This window comes from Prunus mume, linkage group LG3, assembly GCF_029339155.1.
Source record: "Prunus mume cultivar Tortuosa linkage group LG3, ASM2933915v1, whole genome shotgun sequence".
In the NCBI taxonomy this organism is placed as follows: Eukaryota; Viridiplantae; Streptophyta; class Magnoliopsida; order Rosales; family Rosaceae; genus Prunus; species Prunus mume.
Genome location: NC_142700.1, coordinates 28,146,995 through 28,173,532, shown reverse-complemented (window position 1 = coordinate 28,173,532; position 26,538 = coordinate 28,146,995). Strand labels below are relative to the sequence as shown.

The 26,538-nt window shown below is 37.6% G+C and overlaps 2 protein-coding genes and 1 non-coding gene across 3 annotated transcripts; 2 read left to right on the top strand and 1 right to left on the bottom strand.

The window, feature by feature from the left end:
* Nucleotides 1–5,323: 5,323 nt before the first annotated feature.
* LOC107880727 (uncharacterized) lies at nucleotides 5,324–5,977 on the bottom strand. The gene has a single exon (XM_016792826.2). The coding sequence runs from the start codon at nucleotides 5,975–5,977 to the stop codon at nucleotides 5,324–5,326; it is 654 nt and encodes a 217-aa protein (XP_016648312.2).
* Nucleotides 5,978–9,802: 3,825 nt separating this feature from the next.
* Nucleotides 9,803–26,522, top strand: LOC103327153 (callose synthase 5). Its single transcript, XM_089048390.1, is given in 42 exon segments — nucleotides 9,803–10,360; nucleotides 10,527–10,627; nucleotides 11,456–11,577; nucleotides 11,734–11,830; nucleotides 11,979–12,089; nucleotides 12,191–12,316; nucleotides 12,409–12,501; nucleotides 12,816–12,907; nucleotides 13,044–13,170; nucleotides 13,270–13,407; nucleotides 13,493–13,569; nucleotides 13,667–13,745; nucleotides 13,827–13,952; nucleotides 14,053–14,167; nucleotides 15,954–16,288; nucleotides 16,890–16,942; nucleotides 17,039–17,099; nucleotides 17,203–17,284; nucleotides 17,360–17,409; nucleotides 17,534–17,620; nucleotides 18,154–18,276; nucleotides 18,392–18,488; nucleotides 18,491–18,660; nucleotides 18,732–18,892; nucleotides 19,431–19,554; nucleotides 19,649–19,743; nucleotides 19,873–19,990; nucleotides 20,104–20,255; nucleotides 20,821–20,930; nucleotides 21,014–21,139; nucleotides 21,208–21,276; nucleotides 21,608–21,797; nucleotides 21,905–22,019; nucleotides 22,100–22,219; nucleotides 22,307–22,422; nucleotides 22,517–22,600; nucleotides 23,016–23,128; nucleotides 23,235–23,464; nucleotides 24,189–24,986; nucleotides 25,553–25,603; nucleotides 25,699–25,884; nucleotides 26,054–26,522. Coding segments are annotated over 42 exon segments (5,895 nt in total). The 5' UTR covers nucleotides 9,803–10,173; the 3' UTR covers nucleotides 26,342–26,522.
* On the top strand, nucleotides 21,205–21,285 carry LOC148919304 (small nucleolar RNA J33). The gene has a single exon (XR_016125754.1). It is a non-coding gene; the product is annotated as a small nucleolar RNA J33 (small nucleolar RNA).
* Nucleotides 26,523–26,538: the final 16 nt, after the last annotated feature.

Here is a 26,538-nt window from a genome sequence, read left to right as displayed (position 1 = left end):
CCCAACTAGTAGGTCCATAATCTGTTTCATCATCTTGAGCTTCATATCTAGTTCCACTATAATCAGACATGACATAACCATAGCCATCATAAGATTCATTTGAGTTAGTACTAGGTGACTAGGTCTATATTCTTTTGATGCATAGTCTATATTCTTTTGATGCATAGTCTAAAACATGCATACTCCAAAACATCTTTTGAATTGAATATTGCCAAAAGCCTTCACACATATATCTAATCACTGCACATATACCTTCAAAAAATCTTTTCAGTTTCAATTTGCTTCAAAGCTTTTGAATTTTTTTGGGTTTTGTTATGGGTATCGGAAAATATCGGGAATATCGGCAAAATATCGGGGATATCGCACTTATCGGGGATATATCGTCGATATCGGGGAAGATATGACCTACCCCCCAATATCGGTGTCGACAGTTCAAAATATCGATATATCGGCCGATATATCGGTGTATCGGCCGATATTTCAATCCTTGGTATCACACAATAATTTCTCCCAAAACACATAAAGAAAAAGGAAAAATGCTACTTATGCAAACTTGTTTTCTTGATGTATTCTCCTAAAAATGTACATGACAAATGCACGCACCATATAATTAACTATACTAAAGATTCCACATAATTATAGAGTGCCCAATGCTAGAATGCCACACAAATTGAAAGGAAAAATGGTTCCATAGCATTGTGCAAAAATAATAGTTTGACGGGTAGTGAACCCACACCCTTGCACCTAGACCTGTAATGGATCGGATTTTGATCAAAATCCGATGTAATTAATCGGAGATGGATTGGACATGCCATAGCATCAAACTTTGACATGTTTTGAAAATTCTATGAAAAAAAGAAAGAGTGCTGCTATTTCCACCCTCTTGTCCTATTTTCCCATCCATCATGTAAATTTGAAAAAACAAAATCTTATATTTCCACCCATCATTATTCCTAAAATATCCCTTACAAAATTAAATGAAAAAAAAGTTAATCCAAACTCTTTTGCAAGTCGCCTCAACAAAAACTAAAAAGAGCATTTCCACCGCACCTCCCCAGCCCTAGCAAAATGGGGCCTAGGCCCTTCAAGCCCTTTCCAGCAGTACCAAATAACTCAGAAAAGGCGTGGGCTCCACCAAGCCTTGGTAGGCCTAAAGGCAAAAACAGCTCGAATGTTGCGAGGGCTATGACATCAATGATGATGTTAGTAACAAAAAAAATTAAAAAAATCGACAAACATTCTGAAAAATACCAAAAATTTCAAAATATTTTTTTAATAAATACCTAGCCATATTCTTCACTTCCCACACTAAAACTCTATACAAATTCCTCTCCTCATATCTTATGTGAATAGTGGTTGCCCTTGGGTTGCCATGGTAATGGGTGAAAAACCAACAAAAATATTGTTAGGGTAGGCACTATTCATGTGAATAGTAACAACCCTTGCCTCCTCTTCCCTTTTGCCATGGCAAATGGGTGGAAATGCTCTAATTGGAAAAAATAAAACCCAAGAGTGAACTCCCACCCACACCCAATCCTCAGCAACCCTAGCCAGCCACCAAAACTCCTATCCAGCCCAATGAGTCGGTGACAACCCCCTTTACTTCATGCCACCGGCAAAGCCTCCTATTCTCTTTCTCTATATCTCCTTTTTTCTACCTCTTTCCCCTTGTTCTCTCTCTCTCTTGATTTCTCTACTTCCCTCTCTATCTCCCTCTTTCTTTCAAAGAAAAAGCCATATTCTCCTACTCATTGTCTAGACATTACACATGGTCTAAAATCAAATGGTATTAAATCCAACAGCTACCAAAGCAAATTGGAAAGAAGTGTTGGGCGTCCATGAAAGAGAAAAGGTTGAGTATATTGGCTTGATAGTAGATCTGGATGCAAAATCAAGGGGAGAGATAAAAAGCGAGAAGGAGAGAGAAGAGGCTTTTCTGACGGCAAGGTGGAGAGGCTTATGCGACAACATGGTGGGGTTGTTGACAAAATTGGGTGGGTGTGAGTTTTGGTGGCTGTGTTTTTTTTTTTTTCTTCCAATTATAAGTTTTTATCTTTGTTGTAATTTAATTAAAGCTAATACTGTTAACAAGTTAGTAGAAGAATTTATTTCAGTCCTTAGAAATTATTTTACAAAGAGGTAAATTTGTGTTGCTCTCTCACTACACGCGGAGAGCCGTGTGTCACATCTAGGGTTTCTTCTTGTGTCCAGTCACCGTCTTCTCGTGCTCAGTCGTCGTCACCCTCTCTCTCCTGACTAGTTGTGCATAGTCATCTTCTCATGCTCAGTCGTCGTCATCGTATTTGATGCCTCATCCCACTCTTGTCATGTGCGTCTTATCACCCTCATCTCCTCAATCTGCCCTTGTCTACGTCCTCGATTTGGTAGAACGTTAACTTCTATGTGGTTTGTCTCCTTGTGTTTGGGCCTTGTCTCCTCTGGTCCCTACCATGTTTGTGCCCTTTTCTGATGATGATACCTTGGTTTCTATGGTAGACTTCATGGTTCCTAAGCGCTTGTGCACTGAGGCCTATTCTGACAAGCCTATGGAGACTTGGTGTTAGATATATGCCCTAGAAGCCAATATAAAATGGATAATTCTAAAGAAATAATATATAATAATCAAATGGGCAAGAACGTTGCTTTAGATACATAACGAACACAAAGTAACAAGTCCATGGATTAAGATATAAATGGAAAGTGGTCTAAAGAAGTTAAATGCACAAGACCTTTCCATACATATAAATATCATATCCTAAAATGTTCCTGGTCATAGGATCACTAATTGGACAATGGTGACCCGCAAAGACTGGTACACATTATGTCTGCTCAATTAGGAGGATAACTAGTCTCAAGTCCTTCGTGTAGAGACACTGAGACAAATGTGTAGGTGCTCTATAGAAGATGGAGTCCACTGAACGCGATCAACTCTAGAGTTCTTGTATGGAAGTCTTACTCACAAGTGTCAAACAAAGAATTCTAAGTTGTGATAATGCAAATTAATCCTTAGACATGAGACATCATAGTTGTCTTGTGTATATGTTGTTTCTCTTTGAGAGCACTATATGATTGTATCAAAATGATGTGACTTAAAAGTGTTCCTCAGGATTCTCAGCGTGTACGCAGAGACATGTGAATGTACAACAAGAAATCTCTACTCTTAATAAGAAGAGAGAATACTCTAAAGATATGATTTGTGAATCTTTGGCCAAAGTATTGGATTGAAATTGAAACAAAAACGTTTGCCATTTCATCAAATTGAATCATATAATCTAGAGATGTCATATTAGGGATTTTGACACAGGTTTACCATATCCCGATAATATGATATAGAGTATTGAATTAGAGAAGGATCGAATTGCATTGTAATCACAAGCTGACTAGGTTCTCTAAATGAATTCTTTTTAGCTTGGGTAGCCATGACATACTGCTAGGTGTCACTCATGGCTTGTGGAATCCCTGTAATGACTAATTATAATTAGCCTTCGCCAAAAAGGAGAATTGTATGGAGGGATACAATTCACACTTGATTCAAAGTGAATTATTCATACCCACTGCCTCGCTAATTAGAACCTATAAGATTGCACACCGAAAATGAATCGATTCGGAAATTATGAAGAGAATGAATGATTTTGTCACTTGGTCAAAGTCAATGTGAAAGTCAAAGGTCAAAGTCAAAAGTCAAAGGTCAAACGATTGACCTGACACTTGACACGGTCAACTAAGGATGACTAGGACCAACACTCTGTTCACCCGTTTAAGGTTTGCTCCTGTGATGAAAGGGTAAAGTTCCCCATTGCCTCGAAAACCATTGACTGGTCAAGAAGTCAACTTTCTTTAGTATGCAAGCGTGTCGCTGCTAGCAATAAAAATCCTAGAGGACTTCTTTAAAAATGGATAACTTGCGCCCCAAGTTACTGATTTCTAAACGAGCGATTGTGAATTTGGGTGAGGAATATCTCCCAAGTAAGTTCTTTTCCTGCCTCAGACTAGTGAGGACTTCACAATTTATCTCAATATAAAATTAGTAGTTCTGGCCAGAATAGATGATAATAAAGTGGACTGTTCTTAGCAAGGAAGAGAAGAACTAGATTTTTCCTGCAGAATTGGATATGAATCTCCTTAGAAAATTAATTTTCCTAGGAGACTCTACAGTTCTTTCTTGTTCCGGGGTGGTATAGCTTCTATGATGGATTTTGCTTTATTTTTGTCAACCTCTATGCCCCTTTGGTGAACCAAGAAACCTAAGAAATTTCCTGCTTGAACTCCAAAAACACATTTCTTGGGATTCATTTTTAACTTATGTTGTCTCATTCTTAGGAATGCCTTTTTTAGATTTGACACATGCTCTCCTTCTTCCGGGGATTTAATCACTACATCATCTATGTACACCTCTAGAGAATGTCTTATCATATCATGAAAAACAGAATTCATTTCTCTTTGACAAGTGGCTCCTGCATTTCTTAAGCCAAAAGGCATTACAGTGTATTCAAAAGCACCTATGTGCCCTGGGCACATGAAGGCTGTCTTATGGATATCTTCTTCTGCTACCATAATCTGATTTTAACCTACATTCCCATCCATAAAAGATAGCATTTGGTTATGAGCAGCTCCATCTACTAGCATATCTACCATTGACATAGGATATTCATCATTGGGAGATGCGTCATTCAAATTCCTATAATCCACACAGATCCTAACTGCCCTTGTTTTTCTCTTCAGAACTAGCACAATATTGGCTAGCCAATCAGCATAAATGGCCAGTCTGATGAATCCCGCCTTGAGCAATCTTTCTATTTCTTCCTTGACTTTTAGTTCTATTTCCATAGACATTTTTCTTTTGGCCTGTTTGACTGGAAGATAGCCTTCTTTGATTGGCAACTTGTGTTCCACCAGTTTTCTGTCTAGTCCAGGCATCTCATGATAATGCAAAGCAAAACAATCTCAAAAATCATGCAAAAGTGCAATGATTTCACTCCTGAGTGGTTCTTTCAACAGTCCACTAATGAAAGTTGGTCTTGGATCCTCTTCTGTCCCTAAGTTTATCTCCTGTAATGGATCTTCCACTTCTGGCAAAGAGTCATCCAATGCTGCTGGTGCAAAATCTAGTACTTCCTCTTGTAAACTCTCTTCTTCTTGTTCTTCCGTGCTCTCATGGGTGAATTCTGCCATATTAATGGCTGGATTCTGCATGAAGAGTCTCTTTTCCTCCCAATATATCAACAATCTTTTTGTAATGGATCGGATTGTTGTAGCTCGATCCTTTTCCTGTTGATTGGGATTAAACATCAGAGTTCTGAAGGTTTAGAACAAAAGGTCTATTCTAGTCTTCTAGAGAACTAGCTAAACCATCTTCAATAAGTCTCCGGGCTGTGACACCATGGGGGCGGCCGTTCTGGTTGACTCCAAGGAAAGTGAAAGGTCCAGGGTCATTATGATAATAACTTGCCTCAAAACACATGGCAGAGGTTAGAAATGGCTGTAGATCAGTCTCTACTATCTCCATGTAACCCTCTTCATTCCATAGGGCTAGTTGCTGATGCAGAGTGGAAGGAACACAAAAGCTTTGGTGAATCCAGTCCCTGCCAAGTAATGCATTGTAAGTGGTAGAAGTGGTGTCTACCACAAAGAATGGAATCTTTAGCTCTTTGGTTCCAATTATGACATCCACATCCAGGATTCCATGAGTTTTAGTGATACCACTAGCAAAGTTGGTGACAGTTAAGCGTGTTGGAATTAAATCATTCTCTGTTATGCCTATCTTGCTCAGCAATCTGTGGGGTAAAAGATTAATGGATGTACCTCTATCTACCATCACCTTGGGAATAGGAATACCCCTAAAGTTTGCTATTATGAATAGAGGTCTGAGGTGATTGGCCAACTCCTTGGTTGGTTTGGAGAAACATAGTTGTTGTGCAGCCAGTTTTATGGCCGTTCCGCCGCCTTGGCAGAGGTGTTTGCTATTCTGGCACCTCATCTACCTCTGCTAGCCTACACTCAAAGCTTTCCTGAGAAAACACGTCTCCTTCTAGAGTGCTTTCTTGTCCTTCTACCGCTTTGAACTTCTCTGTTAAGATAAAAACCATGTTGATGCCTAGATCATCCCGCAACAAAGCTTTCAATTGCACCGAAAGCCTCAGCTTTCCTCATCTAGTTCTCCATTATATTCAATCTGTTCTTCCCCATATTCCTCTGTCCAATCCTCTTGTTCTCTGCTTTGAGGAGCCCAGTTTGGTCATCTGCAGACAGCTCATAGTCTAACTGCTTCCTCTTCATACTCTTTAGTCCAGTCTTCTTGTCCTTCAACTAGAATAGGTTTGGATTCTCCTTGTACTTATGAAGGTTCAAGCTGATTGATCAAGATGAGGCAAGATGAGTGGAAGATCTGCCTGAGATTCTCGCTTTTATCGCCTTTTGTGGTGACGGGTTGTTTGTTCTGCCTCGAGGAGTTATTTCTCGATTTTTTCCTCTCTTGGCGTAATCGGTCTCGAAGTACTCGTGTCATCCTGTTCTTGAGGAAGGTGCGATTGTCTTTGAACCTCCTCTTCGAAGTTCCGTCAACTCTAGAGTTGGTTTGCCGCTTTTTCCAATGAATACCATATGCCTTCAATGATGGTTGCCAAAGGTTTGTCATTTCCAAGCATCCTGATTGGTATCTCTTTCTTTCGCGGCTCGCCATTCTTTTGTTGCGCTAAGCAGGCCTTAGATAGTCCCTCTGTCTAGCTCTGCTTTTAGATAGAGCGGACCCGACCTTGTTGGTATGATGTTCCAATCCTGTCAAAAATGCTAGGTGTGGGCTGATTCTGTCTGTCCAGAATCACTTCTAGCTCACTCTCACACTTGCACTTGTTGCACAATACTACCTCACCGAGATAGTTTCCTTGGGCCTCTAACTAGCCTCCTCGTGACATTTCTCGCCTTACTAGAGCTAACTTGCTATGGGTTTGTTTCTTTTCTGGCCAATTTAAGTTAACCATGTTGACTTGAGGTCGGGAAAGGATCTGTAACTGATGGAGGTTTCTCGCCACTTTAACCTTCCTGTTGTTATTCCTCCTATATGACATCCTGAAAACAATACAACTGTTGGTGGAATGGTTCTAAGAGTTGTGTCATCTACAATATTATCTGCCTTTGAGTTCCTCCGGCTTGGGCAACCTTTGGGGTGTCTCTATTACTTTTTGTAGTAGCATCTCATCAAACAGAGCATCAACCTTGGTTAGATCGAAGGAATAGACCTTGTTCTGGGTTGGTTTGTTTGGAACAAACCCTCATGTGAATGGTGGTGGCTTTGTAAGGGCTTTGCAGCTGATTGGATGGTTGAGGCCAGTGTTGCTATTGTTGCATGGTGTTTTCTCAGTTATCCTCTCAGCACATCTTTGACTCTTCGCCTATCTTAAGGACTACGTATTTATAGGAGATTTCCTTGTCAATGTTGGGATGATACGGTGTGTCTTTGAGGACCTTTTTTTTTTTTTTTTCTTGGCATGTTCGTTGTACTTTGTCTCTTCTCTTATGTTGCTCCCTACGCACTTCTCTATTTTCAGCGCCATACGCTATAATGCTATTGGATGTGGATAGAGCTGGTGTGCTTTGTGGGTTCTCTCTTTCTTTCTGGAGCTTTGGTGTGTTCTCTATTAGATGCTCTCACTATCTTGTGGTTGTGCAAAGGACTATGATTTCATAGTAGAATTCTTTTGACAGCTGGGTTGTGTGGAAGTGTTTTCGTTGGAGGTCTTTCTGTCAGTGTTGTTTTGCTTTGCTTTTGTACTAGTATAACATGACTGTATCAAACTCTCTTGTTAGTCCATGACATGTGTAGTACTCTTTCCTACCCGCTTGGAAGATTTTAACGAGGCCACTAAATTAGGTCGTTCTATGTACTCTATTTCAGTTCTATGAATGAAATCCATTTATCAAAAAAAGGTAAATTTGTCTTTAAACTTTTGAAGATAAGGTGGGTGGGGAAATATGACATGGGAGTAGAAATAGCAACACTAAAACAAAAGATTAAAAAGTCACAAAATCTAAAGGTCTTTTGATAACCATTTCATTTTCGCTTTAAAACATAAATAAATAAAAACAATTGAAAACTGGAAAACATGTTTGGTAACATTTTTCATTTTTTGATTTCAAAATTACCTTATTTAAAAAAAAAAATAACTTGAAAGTGTTTTTAGTATTCTTTTTTTTTTTTTTGCCCTCTTTTCTCATTCTCCAATTTTAAATCACCACCCACACATTGCATTCCAGTTACAAAAATTCAGTATTTGTGCTCTAGACTTGGACCCATCTGCTTGACTATTGCATTCGGCTGCATACCTTGTCCAATCATTGGGACTTTCAGATAAAATATTCACCAAAATTTTTTGTGATTCCAAAAAATTCACTAAAAAATATTACGAACTCTTTGTGACATGAACTTTTATTCTATGACCTCAAATTCATAATTTGATTCTGAAAAAAATTATATTTTTCAAATTTCACATAAAATTAAAACTGAAAAATAAAACCAATTACCAAAAAAATTTAAACTTTTTTCAATTTTAAGTTTTTTTGTGAAAAAAAAAAACATTGGTTACTGAATAAGTTTCATGTTTTCAGTTTTTTTATAAATGAAATCTGAAACTAGATGCATGCCTTAAGGTTGAGAAAAAAGACTACTAGAAAGGCAACTCCTGTCTCCACTCCTATGCCCGCTAACCCTAACGAACCGAACACCACCCTAGCCGCCTTACCATCCACCATTTTTCTCTCTATTACTTGCTCTGTCTCTATTTGAGATGGAATTTTTTTTCTTTTGTTGTTGTTGTTGAAGTAAGAAGTAGTCTCAGAGTGACTTGATGCCTGTCTTTGTTCATTCTCTACGGCGGGGCTGTAGACACCAACAATTCAGCATAAAAGCTAAAAGGCTCCTTTATCAAACCTTCCCCCTTTTCATAATAATCCTCTCTTTGTCTGTCATTCTCAATACCCCCTCCCTCGAGAGTGGGGTTTTTTTTTTTTAACTTCTATTTTTTATTTAAACAATAACAATTTGTTACTTTGAAACAAATTATATGATAAAAAATTAATTATAAACTTATCTTAACTAGTCAACTGGCCTAACTCATGTTGTGAATGTCTTAACTGTTGGTAAAATTTTATAACTCTGCGGTTATGGAGAGATAAATTGAACCCTCTCCAAGTAAAAAATTGGTTAGGTGGATGTACGTAGGTTTGTAGGCATTGATAATTGGTTTTAAGTGAATTAAGGAAATTAAGTAAACGTAGTGTAAAGATGTAACAAATTAATAGTGACAAGCACACAATAATTAGCTAGGCTTTGGATTTAGGTCTGCAAATGCCAAGTTTAGGTGGCAACAATGCAAAGGCTTTGGATTTAGGTATGCTAATTTGGGTACATTGAAAATTGGCTACAGCTGGAGATTGGGTGAAGTTTGTTCGTGGAGCAAGGAAAAAAAAACGGAGATCCAATCAGGGCTAGATGGAGGAAGCTGAAGCGTTCAATTAAATAACTTAAAAAAGAAAAAGACAAACAAAGGTTGGAAAGATTTAACCATCCAAAACCCTCCGAAAACGGTGCCCGTCCATCCCCTTTCTTGAGAAATTTTTTTACATATATTTATAATAACAAATTAAAATAAAGAAAAAGGAAAAAAAAAATAATATAGCCACACCACTCCATGTCCTCTCGTATTCCGCCACGTGTTATTCTCCTAACAGAACCGTACGGTTACCTTTTTTCCTACCCCAGCTGGCCTCTCTCTCTCTCTCTCTCTCTCTCGCTCCGTATCTGCAAACTGTCCGTACGCAAACAACACATTGCTACATAGAAATATAGAATTTGTTCTTCATCGCTCAGCTGCTTCTTCTTCCTTCTCCTCTTTTTCTCCTATTTGTTCATTTCGTTTTTAAGCAACCAAAGCTAGCAAGGAATATTCAATTTTTCTTCTGTTATTTTCTCCGAAACTAAACAGAGCTCTGCATTGCAGTTAATTGTTTCCTTCTTGGAATGCGTTGGTTTGGTGTAGGGAGGTGGCTACATGGCTAGCTAGGGCAATAGCCGAGTGTAGCGCGCTATACGTCGTCGTCGTCTTCCAAAACTCAAACAAAACCAGTACAGAGAGAAGATCAGAAGAAAGAGAAACAGAGGCGAAAGAGATTAATTGATTCATGTCCAACTTGGATCCGCCAGGCCCGCAGGGGCTGACGAGAAGACCGTCAAGGAGCGCCGCCACCACCACCTTCTCTACGGAGGTCTTCGACAATGAGGTCGTCCCATCCGCCCTCGCCTCCATCGCTCCCATTCTCCGCGTCGCCAACGAGATCGACAGAGAGCGTCCTCGCGTCGCCTATCTCTGTACGTCTCTCTCATCTACAAATCAATCAATAACATTCAATAATTAATTTCTTAATAATTAATTGATTTTCTCAAAATTTTGAGTTGATATTAATTAAATAATAAATTCTTAATAACGGTCCGTTTGAATGAATCATGAATGCAATGTGTTTGTGAAAATGTTAAGGTCGGTTCTATGCTTTTGAGAAGGCACACCGATTGGATCCCAGCTCCAGCGGCCGTGGTGTCAGGCAGTTCAAGACCTTGCTGCTCCAACGACTGGAGAGGGTAAGCCCCTACGCCTAATTTCTCTCTTTTTTTTTTTTTTTTTTCTTTTTTTCTGGTTTTTCTCATATAATAAAATTAATACAAATCTCATTTTTCATTTTGGAATTATTGGATCATTAATTAATTTTTAATTATTGATTTATCACCTGTGGCGGGAAGATGTTTCGATGAACGAGCAGAGAAATATACCGTATAAACTGAAATTGAAAGGTGATGAAGCAGAGTCGTAATCTAATGTGCTCAGGTTCATGCCACAATGCTTGGACGCTGTTTGATTTAATTGCTATGGCTTGGGCCCGCCGTCCCTTTTTTTGTTTTTGTTTTTGAGACCGGGCCCCTCCTATTTTAAAACTCCTATTATTAATTAATCAATTAGTCAGGTGGTTAATTATGAAATTAACTGTGTCCGAAGATTTTACCTTTCTGAGTCTTGCCTTCCCCAAATTTACCCTAACCTGTTTCCCAGTCAATATCCAGAACCAGAGAAGAGAAATTGGTAGCTGTTTCATATACCACGTTTCTTCAAATTTCACTAATTCTTTCGTAACTCGTATGCATTTGAACTTGTTTACAAGTTCCATTACTGGATTTCTTATTTCTCCATTCTGTGGGTGATGATTGCCAAGGGATGAGTTCAAATGGGGTGGTAAATTGGATTTTAATGAGAGGGCAGAGGACTGCTGGCTTCATGTTGAATAACACTCTCTTCTTTGCTTTGATCAGTGCCTTGTCATTCTCAGTTCCCAATAGAAAATGAAGCTCTGAAATTTGTCTAACCTGTTGTATTATATTTGGCATTGAAGCTGATGTAAAATTTGTTTGAGTCAGGACAATGCGTCCAGTCTTGCTTCTCGGGTTAAGAAGACAGATGCCAGAGAAATTGAAAGCTTCTATCAGCAGTATTATGAGCAATATGTTCGATCTCTCGACCAGGGGGAGCAGGCAGATAGGTATCTTTCTGCATTTCCTCTCCCTCATTATTATTATTATTATTAGTATTACTCTGATTCTTTTCTTTTCTGTTAAATTTTGAAATACTAGTGTTTTCATAGTACCTTGTATTAATTGTATACTGAATTGGAACTTTTATTCCAAATTCTGAACAGAGCCCAACTGGGCAAAGCCTACCAGACGGCAGGAGTGCTTTTTGAAGTGCTTTGCGCTGTTAACAAGACTGAGAAAGTGGAGGAAGTTGCTCCCGAGGTTAGTTCCATTATTATTTTATTTAGCTGTTCTATTATAGATCAGAATTTCAATTACATATATTTCCTGTACCTGAATTAGGCATTCACTGCATATATCATCTTTGGCCATAATTTCATTTGCAAAAGTATTTCAATGCTGTGAGCAGATTATTGCGGCTGCTAGAGATGTCCAAGAAAAGACGGAAATTTACGCTCCATATAACATTCTTCCTTTGGATTCTGCTGGTGCTACACAGTCAGTCATGCAGCTTGAAGAGGTATTTCGTTCTTTTATTGGTGATATACTTTGACGTCTTATATTCTTATCAGTGCATGGTCTGGATTATATTGAATTTTTTTCCTTTTTTACTTGTTAAAGGTTAAGGCTGCAGTGGGTGCACTTTGGAATACTCGTGGTTTGAACTGGCCTAGTGCATTCGAGAGCAGGCAGAAAGCTGGTGATCTGGATCTCCTTGATTGGCTAAGGGCCATGTTTGGATTCCAGGCATGTATAACAATGAGCTATTTTATTGGTTAAGATTCAATCTTTGACTGTGAAATAATGATTAACACAGTGGTCTATATTGGTGGTTACAGAAAGACAATGTCAGGAACCAGAGGGAGCATTTGATATTGCTACTTGCGAATACTCATATAAGGCTTCATCCCAAACCTGAACCTCTTAACAAGGCATGTCTGGTTATCTCGATTTAAATTTTCATTGCAGCAGTTTTACTTTTATGATTTATCTAATATGTTGATAGTAACCGCATCAATTATGTAGATGCATGACAGAATTTGTTATGCTCATGCTGTTGCATGTGGTCCAGTATAATCTTTCCTTGTGATCTTTTGAATTCCTTTCTCTAAATCCTCTTGCTAACTTGAATGTCGAAATCCTTTTCTCTACTGAGTTCAGAGCACTCCATTTTTACGAAACATTTTCCCTTTGCATGCTTTTCAACTCTTCCTGGCCTTTAATTAAGCTCATCTATTTTATGCAGCTTGATGATCGAGCTGTTGATGCAGTTATGGGAAAACTTTTTAAGAACTACAAAACGTGGTGTAAATTTTTGGGACGAAAACATAGTTTAAGGTATGACAGTATCTGCATCAATTTTAATTGGTGTGTGTTTCAAATTTTTTATTTTTGATTTATGCTTTACTTTTTGGATCTTATGTTTGTTTTGCATTATGTATTCCTGAAATGTACAAAATCTTGTTCAATGTAGGCTACCCCAAGGTCAGCAAGAAATACAGCAGAGGAAGATACTATACATGGGTTTGTATCTTCTCATCTGGGGTGAAGCAGGGAATGTCCGCTTTATGCCAGAATGTCTATGCTATATTTTTCATAATGTAATATTTGTGGGATTCCTTGTTGGTTAATCTATTTTTTGACTTCTTATGGAAATTATGTGTTGATATTTTACACAATGATGCCTACTATACATTCAGATGGCATATGAACTCCATGGCCTATTGGCTGGAAATGTAAGCATCGTTACTGGGGAAAATATAAAGCCTTCTTATGGCGGGGATGATGAGGCTTTTTTGCGGAAAGTTATAACCCCCCTATATCGTGTAATTGAGAAGGTACGTTGCCTGATAAGCATGTGGGTTTTATCAAGTTTCGGGCCTTCATGCTATACACATGACGGTGTTTTTAATGATTTTCCAGGAAGCCAAGAAGAGTGACAATGGAAAAGCTCCTCACCCAGTTTGGTGCAACTATGACGATCTTAATGAATATTTCTGGTTTGTGTATAAGACTGGGATTTTATTTATTTATTTAGGGCCTCTTATTTCTGTTGAATAATTAAGATGATTCTGATTTAAATTTACATATTTTCAGGTCATCTGATTGCTTCTCTCTTGGTTGGCCCATGCGTGATGATGGTGATTTTTTTAAATCGACGCGTGACTTGGCACAGGTACTCTTACATTCTGAGCCATTGCCGCTACTTTTCTTTTGTTAGTTTTCTGGTTCTTGCATAACAGAAATCTCATTCCAGGGAAGAAAGGGCTCTAGAGGAAAATCTGGAAGCACAGGAAAATCTTATTTTATTGAAACTCGGACATTTTGGCACATTTTTCGAAGTTTTGATCGATTTTGGACCTTTTATATACTGGCTCTACAGGTATTTACAACAGAATAGAAATTCTAAATGGGACACCATTTGTCCCCTGTTAACTATGACTGCCTGTTTCAATAATATATAATTTGGAACTGGAAAACAGGCCATGTTCATTATTGCGTTTAGAGGGATTTCACCATTGGATATTTTTCAAAAGGATGTCCTAAGAGACCTATCAAGTATTTTCATCACAGCGGCATTTCTTCGTGTCCTTCAAAGTATGGCATTCTTACTTGAAACTTGAATTCTCAAATATGTATTACTTTACAAATAGTACTTCTAATTGGTAATCCGATTCTATCTATGTCCGTACACTACAAGAGCTATTATGTGCCCAAGGCAATAATTAATTTCTGAGAAGTTTCACCATACTTTGTGAAGCTTTATTCTTTGTATGATTTTGGGCACGAAAAGAAAAAGAAAGTTATGAGAAATGGCCTTTCATTAACTATATAAATGAAGATGTAAAGATCAAAATTCGTTTAAATTTTTGGATGATACTAGAAGGGTTTTATGTTCTTGCATTCTCTAGTTTTCTGGCTGATTGATATAATAGTTTAGCTCTTACAAAAGTATGGTTACGCATAGAATTGAGTGTAGACATGTTTCCAGTGAAATCTTTTTGAATTTTGTCCATATCGAAGGGGGATTCTGCTCACCTGGTCTCTAAACACTTTGTTTTCTGGGAAACTCCTCATAAATATTCAAAACCAGAAGTTTCGAGGTCAAATAAGTGCTGTGGGTTAGGTAATATGGTTTACATATACATTTTGAGGTCAAACAGGGGAGTCGGTTCACTATGATTGCCTGTATAATATACGGAGTCATCAGGGGCCTTTCTTGTATTCCCTATTTGATGGATAGCCCTTCTCTTTCTCCTTTCATCTCGTCATATGCAATTTGGAGGTTGAAATACCTCTAGAGGTTTGGTTGCTAGCTTGGATTATTGCTCATGGGAGAAGACCCCATGAGTCTGTGATGTAGTTCAGAGGACAACACCTTCTCTTTGTCTCCTTCCTCAATGGTCTGTGATGTACAAAGATGGAATCGAGAGTATGCACCATTTTTTCCTGCACTGTCTGGCTGCCTTATCCCTCTGGATAAAGCTGTTCAGGGAGACCAATCTGTGTTGGTCTATTTTGCGAGAGGCATAAGTTCTTTGGTTTGAAGAAGAAGGTTATGGTTCTGGGATGATGCAGAGTGATGGCTGTTTTTGGGACAATTGGGTGGAGAGGAATACAAAGATATTTGACAATATGAGGGGTGAGGAGATTGATTATTTGTGGGAGAGGGTTCTCTTTTGGGCATTTCTATGGGCTTCAATCTCTTCTGAGTTTAGGGATACTTATTTCTTTGGAATTTTTACAAATTGGAATGCAGCTATTTTTAGTGTCTTTTGCTTCTTTGCTGGTTATCTGTTGTTTTTGTTGTTTTTAAGGTTGTTGGCCTGGAGCGAGCCTCCCATAGAGGCAATTGAAGTTAGTGAGCCCTATGAAGGGCAACTATCTCCTGCTGTTTAAGAGTTCTCTAGTCCATTGTCTTGTAGTTTTTCTCTCATTTTAATGAATTTTTGTTTCATATAGAAAAAGTGATTTGAAAGAAATATGAAATTTTCCATTGAGAGAGAGAATATTTGAGATGCGAAACATGGGAAGGAGACTAGGTGTATTTTAGCCTCATAGGAAAGGAGGGTAAAAGAGGAAGTGAATTGAAATTTTAATCTTGTTGATTACTAGTTATAGACTAGTATCTAAAGAATTGTCCTAAGCTGAATAGTTTTCTATCCCTTGTGTTGTAGAAAGCATTGTCCACATTGGATTTTGCTAATGGCTGTTCCTTTGTACTTCCTTGCCTACCTTCTTTTGAGTTTTTCACTCATTCTTCCACTGTTCCATGTGCATTCTCTTAAGCTTGTTTTTCTTCCGAGTTCATATGGAAATGGAAATTTGTACTCAAGTAAGGTTTTTATCAATTTGTTCATATCTACTTTTCATTTTGATGTAGGTATTTTGGATATTGTTTTGAACTTCCCGGGATATCATAGGTGGAGGTTCATTGATGTGCTGAGAAATATTCTCAAGATAATTGTTAGTCTTGCATGGGCAGTCATTCTTCCTTTGTTTTATGTGCATTCCTTCAAGGATGCCCCTAAACAAATTATAGATGCACTTTCGTTCCTTAAAAAAATAGATGGTGTTCCTGCTTTGTATATCATGGCTGTTGCAGTATATTTGCTGCCAAATTTACTCGCAGCAGTTTTGTTCCTGTTCCCACTGCTCCGGCGTTGGATTGAAAACTCAGACTGGCACATCATTAGGTTCCTATTGTGGTGGTCACAGGTATTTCTGTTAACTTGATATTTTCTTTCCTGATTTTTCTGCACGACTTCTGCTATATTTTACTTGGGGTTGACTTAGTGGATGACAGTCTGTTATGGTATAATCTTGTGATTGATGCTGGCGAATGGCTAGATCATCCGAATGCATGAGACGAAAATACTGTGCAGTATCCAAAATCCTCTTTTCTCGTCATAGTTTGCCATATGATTAAACCTAGTATGAAACCAAGAGCTTGGAGTTCATAATAAGTTTTTCCTGGTAAAGGATTCACATATTTATCTTTTAACTCAAATGTACTTGCACAGTCTACTTACTTGGTGTAATCTATTTGGAGTCATTAAGTTAGCTTCCCTTACTGTTGACATTAGTTACTCAGTGTACTTAAAAGAATTTACTTGATAGTATTTTCAAAGCACCTTTTTATGCGATTTTTTTTTTCTGTGAAAAAAAACTCTTGTATGAAAGTCAGAGAAATTTCTTTGTTTTTTTTTAATATATTTGAATCCAAACTAAATCCTTATATTCCTTTTGCATAAAAAAATTAATCATTTCCCAACTAAACTGTAAAAAATGGTATTGATTAATCTTTATTCTTCTGCAGCCAAGAATCTATGTTGGGAGGGGAATGCATGAAAGTCAATTTTCCCTTATAAAGTGAGTTTGATGAGGAACATGCACCGAATTTCATCCCAACTATATGTACTTTCCGTTTTTCTTTTGGGTTGATTGTTTGAGATTTGTGTTCTTCAGGTATACCCTTTTTTGGGTGCTGCTTTTGGGTTGCAAGTTTACAGTAAGCTATCTTATCCAGGTGAGATGGTATTTAAAAATTTTATGATTTTTTAGATTTTTCTTGATGAATTATATAATGATCAATTATGGCGTTCTTAATTTGCTATCTGTCTTTCCTGCAGATAAAACCTCTGGTGAAGCCAACGAGAGATATTATGAACATTCGTCGCATAGAGTATGAATGGCATGAATTTTTCCCTAACGGTAATCATTTTTAATTGCTTCAGTCTCTGCATGATTTTCTACTTGCACTTTTATGCTAATCTTTTATTGATGCAGCTCAAAACAACTATGGAGCGGTTGTGTCACTCTGGGCACCAGTAATCTTGGTCTGTGTTATGTGTATCTTCCCCATGTTTGAATAATCTTGCTAGTCTTCTGAGTTTGTCAGGATGTAATTTTGTCACATTTCTTCAATAAACCATCTCAAACTATTTCATGAATTCAATGCAGGTTTATTTGTTGGACACTCAAATATGGTATGCTATCTTTCAGACTATATATGGTGGTGTTGTTGGAGCATTTGATCGCCTGGGAGAGGTGATCCTTCTGCTCTCTCTCTCTCTCTCTCACTATTTTTCCCTCTTCTGAAATTATTTGTTACCTTGTGTCATATTGTGCATTCATGAAATTATACATCCGGGAAGATAAAAACTGTCTGACATCTGCTCTTTGTCATTCTTTACTACTGAACACGATATCTTGTGCATGCTTCTGTATTTGGATTTCTGGCTTTGAGAATTGACCCTAAGATTTAAAATCTCAATAAGAAATTTTTTCTGGTTACAAATTTTCAATATTGGTGTTGTTCCCATATCAATTTCTCAGACTTGTTTGAGAGCAATTAAGATGGATCATATCCTAAGCCAAATAAATTGCATACTTATCTGCATATATTTATGTTGTTTAAGCCAATCATGTAGTCCATGTTATTGAAGGCTTTGTTCATACGTATTTGCTATCAAGAACGTGACTATCATCATGGTGTATTATTCTAATTGAAAAGTAGTCTTTATATGCCTCATCTTTAATTTGTCTCTGTTTGGCATTCATACATTTTTTGCCTTTTACAGATTCGAACCCTAGGTATGCTAAGATCACGGTTCCAGTCTCTGCCCGGTGCATTCAACACATATCTAGTGCCTTCGGATAAGTCAGCCAAAAGGGGGTTCTCTTTCTCAAAGCGTTTTGTGGAGGTTGATTAATGTTTTTACAACTTTCCTATTTGAATATGACCTTTAAGCAGTTTATAATTAGCACACCCTGAAATGAGCAAATTGATAGTTAGCATTGGTGATTTCATGCCTGTAGATTACAGCAAGCAGGAGAAGTGAAGCTGCAAAGTTTGCTCAGTTGTGGAATGAAGTGATATGTAGCTTTCGTGAGGAAGATATCATTTGCGACAGGAAATGCTCCCCAACATAGTTATATTGTTCATTTCTTCAGCCTCTTATTCATCATGAGGTAAAACTAAATTGGGTTTCTTTTACTTCAGGGAAATGGATTTGCTGCTGGTTCCTTATTCATCAGATCCCAGCCTGAAGATAATTCAGTGGCCACCCTTCTTGCTTGCTAGCAAAGTAAGGACAATCCCTTTGAAACCTTTGTTTTAGTTGCTAGGTTTTATTGTTGACTTTGTCTACCTTTACAGATCCCAGTAGCATTAGATATGGCAGTACAATTTAAATCCAAGGACTCCGATCTCTGGAAGCGGATATGTGCGGATGAATATATGAAATGTGCTGTGATTGAATGCTATGAATCTTTCAAACATGTCCTTGGTGCTCTGGTAGTTGGAGAAAATGAGAAAAGGTTGTTACTGCTACATTGTTTTTCATTAGTTAAATATTTGTGTTCAAGTTATAATTCCCAAACATTGATAAATGATTTTCAGACCTGTATAATTTCATGCAAACAGTATTTAGAGCCTTTAGTTTTTGCTAAAATCTTCCCATCATTCATCTTTGGTCCCATCCCCCTCTCTCATGGATGATTTTGTGGTTAATTCAGTTGTGTCCTCTATAGTTAATGTTTTTTGGTTCCACTTTCGTTGTCATTTTTTGCCAGTTATTTAGTGCTGGATTCTTTGTGTTATTAGATAAAAATCTTTTACGGGGTTGACTCTCTTGACAGTGATTCAGTTTGTGATTTTTGAATCCTATAAATTGTGATTCAGTTCGTGATTTTTGAATGCTATAAATTGGGGTTCTCATAATATGATGTATGACTACCACTTGAAGGTTGTGTTCAATTTATTTTTGTTGAGTCAGTGTAGATTATTCAAGAACAATTTTAAATTCGTCTTACTTTGATCATTGATAAAATTTCTGATTGGGTTATTATTTCACAGGATAATTGGCATCATCGTTAAGGAAATTGAAAGTAACATTTCAAAGAATACATTTCTTGTAAATTTTAGAATGGGTTCTTTGCCCACTCTCTGCAAGAAATTTGTAGAGCTTGTGGGGATCTTGGTGAGTCATAAACGAAAGAAATATTAAATCTCAAGTATGCGCTTTTCTTGGCCGTTATGTTAATAGAAACTTACAACTTTCTTTCATGTTGCAGAAAGACGCTGATTCATCCAAGCTATCTTCAGTGGTGTTGTTGCTTCAAGATATGCTGGAGGTAGTCACTCGTGATATGATGGTGAATGAGATCCGGTTGGTAAACTTTAGTAACATTAACTTTGGAGTAAAATATTTAATTTGTTAGTTGGATAATCCTAATGCTTGAATGCTTCCACTATAAATCTTAACAGTGATTGCATTTTCTCGTGTAATATTTTGTAGAGAGTTGGTTGAAGTTGGTCATAGTAGCAAGGACTCTGGAAGGCAACTCTTTGCTGGCACTGATGCAAAACCGGCAATAGTGTTCCCTCCTCCAGTTACAGCACAGTGGGAAGAACAGGTACGCATATTTAGAACAACTCAAAATGATTTAAGTCATTTATTTTTCAGAAATAATCCTATGCTAGCTAATTCTATGAAAGATGACACTTTTTTGGCTGATTATCATTTTAGATAAGACGCCTCTATCTGCTACTAACGGTTAAGGAATCTGCCATTGACGTACCAACAAACCTTGAAGCGCGTAGAAGGATTGCATTTTTTACAAATTCACTGTTCATGGATATGCCACGTGCTCCCCGAGTCCGTAAAATGCTTTCATTCAGGTTTGTTTATAGGTCAATTCTTCCTTAAACCGAATTGTTTGATTCCTATTTTGCTCACTTGAATTTAAATCATTAGATATGGTAGATCTTTGAATATGTCCACCCTTAAAATATTGGAACATTAAAAAACATCAAGAATTACAAAATGGCCAAAGATAAAGAGGCATAGGCATCGCCTCTCGATCTAATCCGCCTTCCCTGGCCCCCCCAACACACTCTTGATACGAAAAAAACCTCCCGCCATAAAAGCTTGTTCAAAAGGTGCTCTTGCCCCTTTTCTTTAGTTAGCATTGATTTCCAATCAACTGAGGATTTCAGACTGAAAGATTTTGTGATTGGTTGCTCCTTCTAATCTTTAATCAGTGGGAGAATAGGTTTTTTTTTTTTTGGGTATTCAATTGAAAGTTACTGTAACTTTTATTTATTTATTTATATATATCATTTAAGACATGAAACCTTTTAGGTTTTTCGATGGGTCAATATCCTTAATAACAGGCCAAGCTTTTGAGCTTTCACATGTCTTCTCCATCACATAATCATTATATTACATTGTTTCCATTGACAGCATCATGACCCCATACTATAGTGAGGAGACTGTATATTCCAAAACTGACCTTGAGATGGAAAATGAAGATGGTATATCAATCATATATTACTTACAGAAGATATTCCCAGGTTAGTAAAACTGTTTTTAGTATGCTTGAATCCTTTGAAGTCATTGTGTAAATGATGCAACTGTCATTTTGTGACTTTTCTAGATGAATGGAATAACTTCATGGAGCGACTTAATTGTAAAAAGGATAGTGAAGTATGGGAAAATGAAGAAAATGTTTTGCAGCTTCGTCATTGGGTCTCCTTACGAGGACAAACTCTCTGCAGGACAGGTATTTGATCCATCATCATCTTGTCTATGAAGTTTTATTTCTGGTACTAATTTGTTTTGGTGTTGCAGTCAGAGGAATGATGTATTACCGACGAGCTCTGAAGCTTCAGGCTTTTCTTGACATGGCTACTGAAAACGGTAAGACTAAGAGCATGGTATCTGTTTCTCCCATAATGTTCAACTAGTCAATAGAAAAAAGAAAGAAGAATTTAACGCATATAAAATCTAGTGCCATCATCATGCCTAAGATCTCTGCCTTACTTAAGTATGCAAAGATACTAGATGGCTACAAAGCCATATTATTTTCTGGGGGCATTTGTTTGGTTTTCTCTTGTCATGTATGGATTTTGGTGTGCATATTATGTTCCATTTTCAATTTTTTTTCAGTCTTTTCATTGTAAGCAGTCTAGTGAAGCTGTTACTTTGGAGGTAAATGTGTTGGTATCTGATCATTTTTAGTTATAAGCAGAGATACTGGATGGCTACAAAGCCATCACGGTTCCATCAGAGGAAGAAAGGAAAAGCCAGAGATCCCTTTATGCTCAATTAGAAGCAGTGGCTGACCTTAAATTCACCTATGTTGCTACCTGCCAAAACTATGGCAATCAGAAAAGAAGCGGAGATCGACGTGCAACAGACATCTTGAATCTGATGGTTAAGTATGTTTTCTGCCTGATAAGTCAGAATATTTTGCAATTTGATTCCCTGAAGTTAGTGTTTCTGAGCTCATTATTCTTGAAGATTCTTATTCGTCGTTCTCCTACAGTAATCCCTCTCTTCGGGTTGCATATATTGATGAAGTTGAAGAGAGAGAGATTGGTGGAAAGGTCCAAAAGGTTTACTATTCTGTGTTGGTTAAAGCTGTTGATAATCATGACCAGGTATCCTTTGACCTCATAACAGAACCACTATGTTGCTTGCTTGTACCTAAAACACTGATTATTGTCTTAATTCTCCAAAGGAAATATATCGTATAAAATTGCCGGGTTCGGCAAAGATTGGGGAAGGGAAACCTGAAAACCAGAACCATGCTGTAATTTTTACTCGAGGAGAAGCTCTTCAGGCCATTGACATGAACCAGGTGAAATATATTGAATCTGAAATTATGATTGTTTCTCTTTAGATTTTCATGCCAACTGAAATGTTTGACTTTTACAATTTCTTGTAGGACAATTACTTAGAAGAAGCTTTTAAAATGCGGAACCTTCTTGAAGAATTTAATGAGGACCATGGAGTGCGTCCACCTTCAATTTTAGGTGTTCGTGAGCATATCTTTACTGGAAGGTTTGTTACTTTTAATTATTACCAGCTATACATTGTATTGTTACATTTATATCTTGTACTCATAATAAATTTGATTTCTACTTGTGAACTGCAGTGTTTCTTCATTGGCCTGGTTTATGTCAAATCAAGAAATGAGCTTTGTGACCATAGGTCAAAGAGTTCTTGCAAGACCTTTGAAGTAAGTTTTCTCTTCATTATTTAACTAAGTAATCCAAGGCAATTGTTTAGAAACATCTAAATGAATTTTAAAATAGAGTAGTAGTACGTGTTGTCCATAAGCATTTCAGATGAGACTTCATTAGCAGATGAATGTTGCCATAGTTTGGAGGTGTGTTTCTGTCTGTTGATATAAGTAGCAGATGGTGATCTGAATTATGTAGGGTTATTAAACAGTGAACTATCTATCCTCTCTCATGTTACCCTTCTTCTCCAGTCTCCTTTTCTTTTCCATCTTCAGGTCACTCTTTTCTTTTTTCTTTGACCATGTTGAATATTTGGGCATCAGTTCTGGACGAAATGGGAACTATTACTCATTTCTCTGGATGTTGTGAAATGAAATTCATCTGATATATATGAACTATTTGTTGGTTTAGGATTCGGTTTCACTATGGACACCCTGATGTCTTTGATAGAATCTTCCACATTACTCGTGGTGGCATGAGCAAGGCTTCCCGTGGCATCAATCTGAGCGAGGACATCTTTGCTGGTAACCTTCTTGAATACAACACACATGCACACGCATGCATAAATGTGTGCCTGCACACACGCACATCTTCCATGCATGCTTTATGATATGAGTTTTTCCTGTGTAGGCTTTAACTCAACGTTAAGGCGAGGGAATGTTACTCACCATGAGTATATCCAAGTTGGGAAGGGTAGAGATGTTGGGCTCAACCAAATCTCTCTCTTTGAAGCTAAAGTTGCTTGTGGTAATGGAGAGCAGACACTTAGCAGGGATATCTACCGCTTAGGGCACCGTTTTGACTTCTTTCGAATGATGTCCTTTTATTTTTCGACAATAGGATTTTATGTCAGCGCAATGGTAATCCTTGCTTTTTCATTTTCACCTTTTGTTTCTTTTTAGTCTTAGAATATTACTGCAATTTTTTATTTTTTTATTCTCCAGTGAAATCATCCTCGAATATGTTTAGAAATAGTTTTGGTGAACTGGACTTAAGTTGATTCATTCAAATTAATGAACCGGAGAAATAAATTACCATGAACTTTTCATGCTTCTATGTATTAGAGCCTGTTGTGTTAGCAAATGTGGGGAAGCCATAATTATATACTTGTTTTATGGCATCTCCTTGCCTCTACAGTTACCATTGATAATATACCACTTTCCTAATGTCTTTTAATGTCAAGAGTTAGTCCCAATGTCTATTCTCCCATTTGATGAAGACAAGTAATTAGCGTACATGTTGTGGAGCATTCAGTATCAATGGCTACATAACATAAATAGTAGGTGGTTGAGCTGTACAGATCCACTGTTTGTGGCAGTGTGGTTCAGTTGTACCTCATAAAGAAATATGGAAACTATCTCCAATTTTTTCCAAAAGTTATGCTATACTGTCCTACATTATCCTTTATTACATTTCCCAAACCACTCTTCCTCACTCATCCATCACGTTTCCAATAAAAACTATCTTGGTGTGAATCCAATATGGAAAGCACAGTTCTTAGGGTAATGGAACAACTGAGGATTCACTTTCATTTCTGTTCTATTTGCTTTTTCTTACTAACATGAGCGTTTTCTTGTTATGCAGTTGGTTGTCCTTACGGTCTATGCTTTCTTATACGGAAGACTTTACTTGTCATTGAGTGGAATGGAGAAGACAATTGTTAATTATGCTGCCACCAGGGGAAATAATGTTCTGCAATCAGCCATGGCTTCACAATCTGTTGTCCAATTAGGTCTTTTGACTTCCTTGCCCATGATCATGGAAATTGGACTAGAAAGAGGGTTCAGAACAGCATTAGGGGACATGATAATTATGCAGCTGCAACTAGCATCTGTTTTCTTCACCTTTTCTCTCGGTACAAAGGTTCATTATTATGGGCGAACAGTCCTGCACGGCGGGGCTAAATACAGAGCAACTGGCCGTGGCTTTGTTGTCCGGCATGAAAAGTTTGCTGAGAACTACAGGATGTACTCAAGGAGTCACTTTGTGAAAGGCCTCGAACTTATGGTACTTCTTATAGTTTATCAGATTTATGGTTCAGCAGCGACTGGTTCATTATCATATCTCTTCGTCACATTCTCCATGTGGTTCTTAGTGGCTTCATGGCTGTTTGCTCCCTTCCTATTTAACCCTTCCGGATTTGAATGGCAAAAGATAGTGGAAGATTGGGATGATTGGTCAAAATGGATAAGTAGTCATGGTGGTATGGGTGTGCCCGCAACCAAGAGCTGGGAGTCCTGGTGGGATGAGGAACAGGAGCACCTGCAGTACACTGGGTTTTTGGGACGGTTTTGGGAGATTGTTCTTGCTTTGCGCTTCTTTCTCTTCCAATATGGAATTGTGTACCATCTAAAAGTGGCCAGGCGTGATAAAAGCATCATGGTAAACATTATTACTTTTCTTTTTAACTTCCGTGTTTGCTTCTTTGTCTATCTTAGATGCAACAAATTCCAAATTCTTTCAAGCTCACCAGCCATTCAGAACTTCTTGTCTGCATGCTATATCCATTGTTCTGAACTGAAATCTAGATGTTTTCCTTGTAACTAATGGAAGTGTCAAAAGAACTGATTTGGGCCTAGATGCTGCTGCAATGGATGTATAAAGCTTTAAGAAAGGAAATCATGTGATGATAAAGACGAAAAAAAGAAAAGAAAAGGAAATCATGTGATTATAGAACAGGGCTAATATGGAAGGTCCTTAGGTACTAGGAGATCATAATGCTGGGATAAGGATGATAAAGAGCTTTGAAAAGAAATAAGAGTAGTCTTGTGTGCTTTTCCTAGGCGTAGATGATTTTGGGATTACATATATTGCTTAAATATGTCTTAGGAGGTCTTTACGTTGGGAATTTGATGATTCAAGAAAAGCATTCAAATGCAGAAGTTTCGCTCAAACTCCTTTAATTTTATTTATTCTCTTTTGGTTCTAACGAAGAATTAAAATTCCAGGTTTATGGTCTGTCGTGGCTGGTCATTGTTGCTGTCATGATCATCCTAAAGGTTAGTTTTCAAACTTTAAGTACTTTCTGATTGTAAGTTAAATTATCTTATGTCAAAAAATTTATTCTACTGAGTGGTGAACCTCTGAATTGTAGGTTGTGTCCTTGGGTAGAAAAAGGTTCAGTGCAGATTTCCAGCTGATGTTCAGACTTCTCAAATTGTTCCTGTTTATTGGGTTCGTTGTCACTCTTGGGATGCTTTTTAGTTTCCTTAGTCTCACTGTTGGTGACATCTTTGTTAGCTTGCTGGCCTTCTTGCCTACTGGATGGGCGCTACTACAGGTACATGCCTCTCTATCTGAAATCTACTTTCTTTTGTATGGTATCATTTTTTGCTGTGGTCTCATAATGGAAATAGGAAACATGACGTACGAAGAACAATTCAGTACTTGAGTTTTACATGTTAAACAACTCTTGGGGTATACTAAGTATGGTGTTTTTGCATGAGCAGATATCACAAGCATGCAAGCCAATGGTGAAGGCCCTGGGAATGTGGGGATCTGTGAAAGCTCTAGCAAGAGGCTACGAATACGTGATGGGGCTGGTTATCTTCACACCAGTGGCTGTTCTGGCATGGTTCCCATTTGTCTCAGAGTTCCAGACCAGGCTGCTATTCAACCAAGCTTTCAGCCGAGGGCTTCAGATCCAACGTATTCTTGCTGGTGGAAAGAAGCACAAGTCAAACTAACCAAACAAACAAACAACCATTACAGAATTATATCCATGTAATAATATGTAGAGAGATGAAAAGGAGTAGAATGAGTACAGCAGCATGAGGACGTATAATATTGTTTGTTACATGCAATGTAATATTAGAATCATCCACCGTATGAAAATGCAAATTAAGGACTATTCTTTCTCAATTTTACTAAACAAACAAGATTTAAAAGATCAGGTTTTTTTTTTCTTCTTGTTACAAACTGTCATGTGAATTTT

Coding starts and splice junctions, on each gene's coding strand:
- LOC107880727 (XM_016792826.2), bottom strand. CDS start 5,977: ATGAGGTGCCAGAATAGCAAACACCTCTGCCAAGGCGGCGGAACGGCC.